Raw genomic sequence first — 2,401 nt, 5'->3', positions numbered from 1 at the left:
TAATGAAAAAAAATTGAAAAACCTGTTGTGCATCCTTGTCTTCTGCTTTTGCATAGTCTTGGAAAACCTATATAATGATCCTAATGTTGCAACACTCGAGGCGGAAAGAAATGTTGTAGGCAGATAATGCTTATGTTTTAAACTATTTACCTTTCTCAAAAAGAGATCATAAGAAACAAAAAGAAAAATAAAAGTTCCTATACATACTTCCTATACAATCAAGGGTAATAGAGTCCACTAAAAGGGATACAGCATTGAAACTAATCATGTAAGGTTCATCATGATCAGTTATTATATGAAGCATTAGCAATTTAGCAGTGATTGAACAAATTCTTCAAAGTAGATACAGCAGATGGACGTTAAGTTGGGTAGAAGAATGATATTTATGTCAAGACTCAAATATATCAATGATTGTTACTGTAACAACTGAATAAAACATATGCTTTTTAATCAAAGTAATGTGATAGTGAACCATCACGTATGTGAAACTAACCAAAAAAATTCACCATAGAAAGCGTCTAAACTACACTTACTCTTGCAAGAGGCCTCTAGCAACCATGTCAAGTAGAAGTTTCTCTGCCTTACCATGCTCATGCTTTTCAAAGAGAGCACGAATAATTATTTCAAAAGTTACAGCGTCGTCAGGAGAGTAACCACTGTCTTCCATTCTTGACTTCAAGGCCAACGCTTCATCAAGTAAGCCCTCCCTACAAAGTCCACTAATCACAACATTATATGAACGAACATTAAGATGATAGCCTTTAACTAAAAGATCCTCAAAAGTATCTATTGCATCCTTAAGTCTTCCACTTTTGCATAATCCATCAATAAGTATCGTGTTTGTGTATGCATTTGGATGAATGCCCTTGTCTATAACTTTATTTAATAATGCAATTGCCCAATCTACGTGATGGTTTTTGAATAATGCATGTATTAAGGAATTGTAGGTAATTATATCAGCAGGTTGGTCCATCTGAAATCCTTGTGCTATTGTCTTGTCATGCAGATGCAGTGCTTTTCTCACATTATTAATAAGACAGAGACCATTCATGAAAGTGTTAAAGGTTATGGTATTTGGCTGATAACCCAATTTGAAGATCTTGGCCAATACCGAATAAGCTAAGGTCACGTCACGTGACGCAGTTGGCATAAACAATTGACATAAATATTAAAAGTAACAATGGTTGGCTCAATTCCCTTGGATCCCAATTGTTGAAAAAGGGCAATGGCAATGTGGAAATGCTTAGTCTTAGATAGGGACGCCAGAATCTTGTTAAATTCAACGATGGATGGGGAAAGACGCATATTGAGCATGCGATTGAATGAGGCAACAGCATCATTAACATTGCGAATAAATGGAGGTGAAGAGTGGGTGTGAAGCTTTGCAGGGTAAGAAAGAGGAAAAGAGAGAAACTTGAAAAGAGTGAGGGAGAGAGCATACCTCAACCTTGCCAGAGACATCTTCCGTATATCCCAAAATTGAAATCAATAGTGAAAGAGTGGATTTAGACTTTCAGAGGTTTAGATGGATGGATGAACTCGTCTGCTGCTCTTAATTTTAGGAGTGAGTGAAACAAATACAATGAGTAAATTGAATTTGTTACACTAATTACAACGGACCGTGAGAATAATATTTATATTATTATCATAAAAATTAATCATTATTATTAATATAAAATTTATTAATAAAATAATAATGTTAATATATTTAACTTAAATTTTAAGTAATAAGTAACATAAAAAAAATGAAATAATATAAATTTTATTGAATAGAGTTTATAAAAATAATTTCAAATTTATTTTAATAAATTATTTGGTATACTTGTTAAAATAACTTCTTTTTATTTTATTTTAAAAAAAATGGTCAAATATACTTATATAATTGTTTGTATAAAATAAATTATTTAATGAGTTATTCAATATAACTTATTAAAATAAACGCTTTTAATTTATTTAAAATAATTTATCATTAAGTATACAGTATAAATTTTTGAGTAATAAATTTTTTATTAAATTAGTATTTAAGTTACATTTTTAAATATGTATTTTTAAATATTATTAAATTAACTACACTATAGTATTAACATGACATAATATATATATATATATATATATATATTAAATACATGATAAATTAATATGCATAATTATATATTATATATAATTTAAATATTTATTAATTATTTTATTTTAAATGTATCCTTAGAATTCTTTTTTTTTTATTTTGTTTACAAAATTGTTTGTAATTGTGAACAATGTTGACTAAAAATTATGATTTAATTTTTTGAATATTTATTTATATTGAAATGATATTATTATATATAAACTTAAATAATAATTAATCCATAAATATTAAATTATTAAAAATAAATAAATAAAAATTTTATTATAATTGATTAGA

The 2,401-nt window shown here is 27.7% G+C and overlaps 1 protein-coding gene across 1 annotated transcript; it reads right to left on the bottom strand.

Annotated features, from left to right (window-relative positions):
- Positions 1-529: 529 nt before the first annotated feature.
- Positions 530-1,461, bottom strand: LOC113866833 (putative pentatricopeptide repeat-containing protein At3g16710, mitochondrial). The gene is made up of 2 exons (XM_027501631.1): positions 1,180-1,461; positions 530-1,078 (listed from the first exon to the last, which is right to left on the bottom strand). The coding sequence occupies exons 1-2, from the start codon at positions 1,459-1,461 to the stop codon at positions 530-532; spliced, it is 831 nt and encodes a 276-aa protein (XP_027357432.1).
- Between the last annotated feature and the right edge of the window lie 940 nt (positions 1,462-2,401).

This window comes from Abrus precatorius, unplaced genomic scaffold, assembly GCF_003935025.1.
Source record: "Abrus precatorius isolate BTA unplaced genomic scaffold, Abrus_2018 Scaffold5, whole genome shotgun sequence".
Classification (NCBI taxonomy): Eukaryota; Viridiplantae; Streptophyta; class Magnoliopsida; order Fabales; family Fabaceae; genus Abrus; species Abrus precatorius.
Note: the sequence above shows the minus strand (reverse complement) of the source record. Positions and strands in the feature narration are given on the sequence as shown.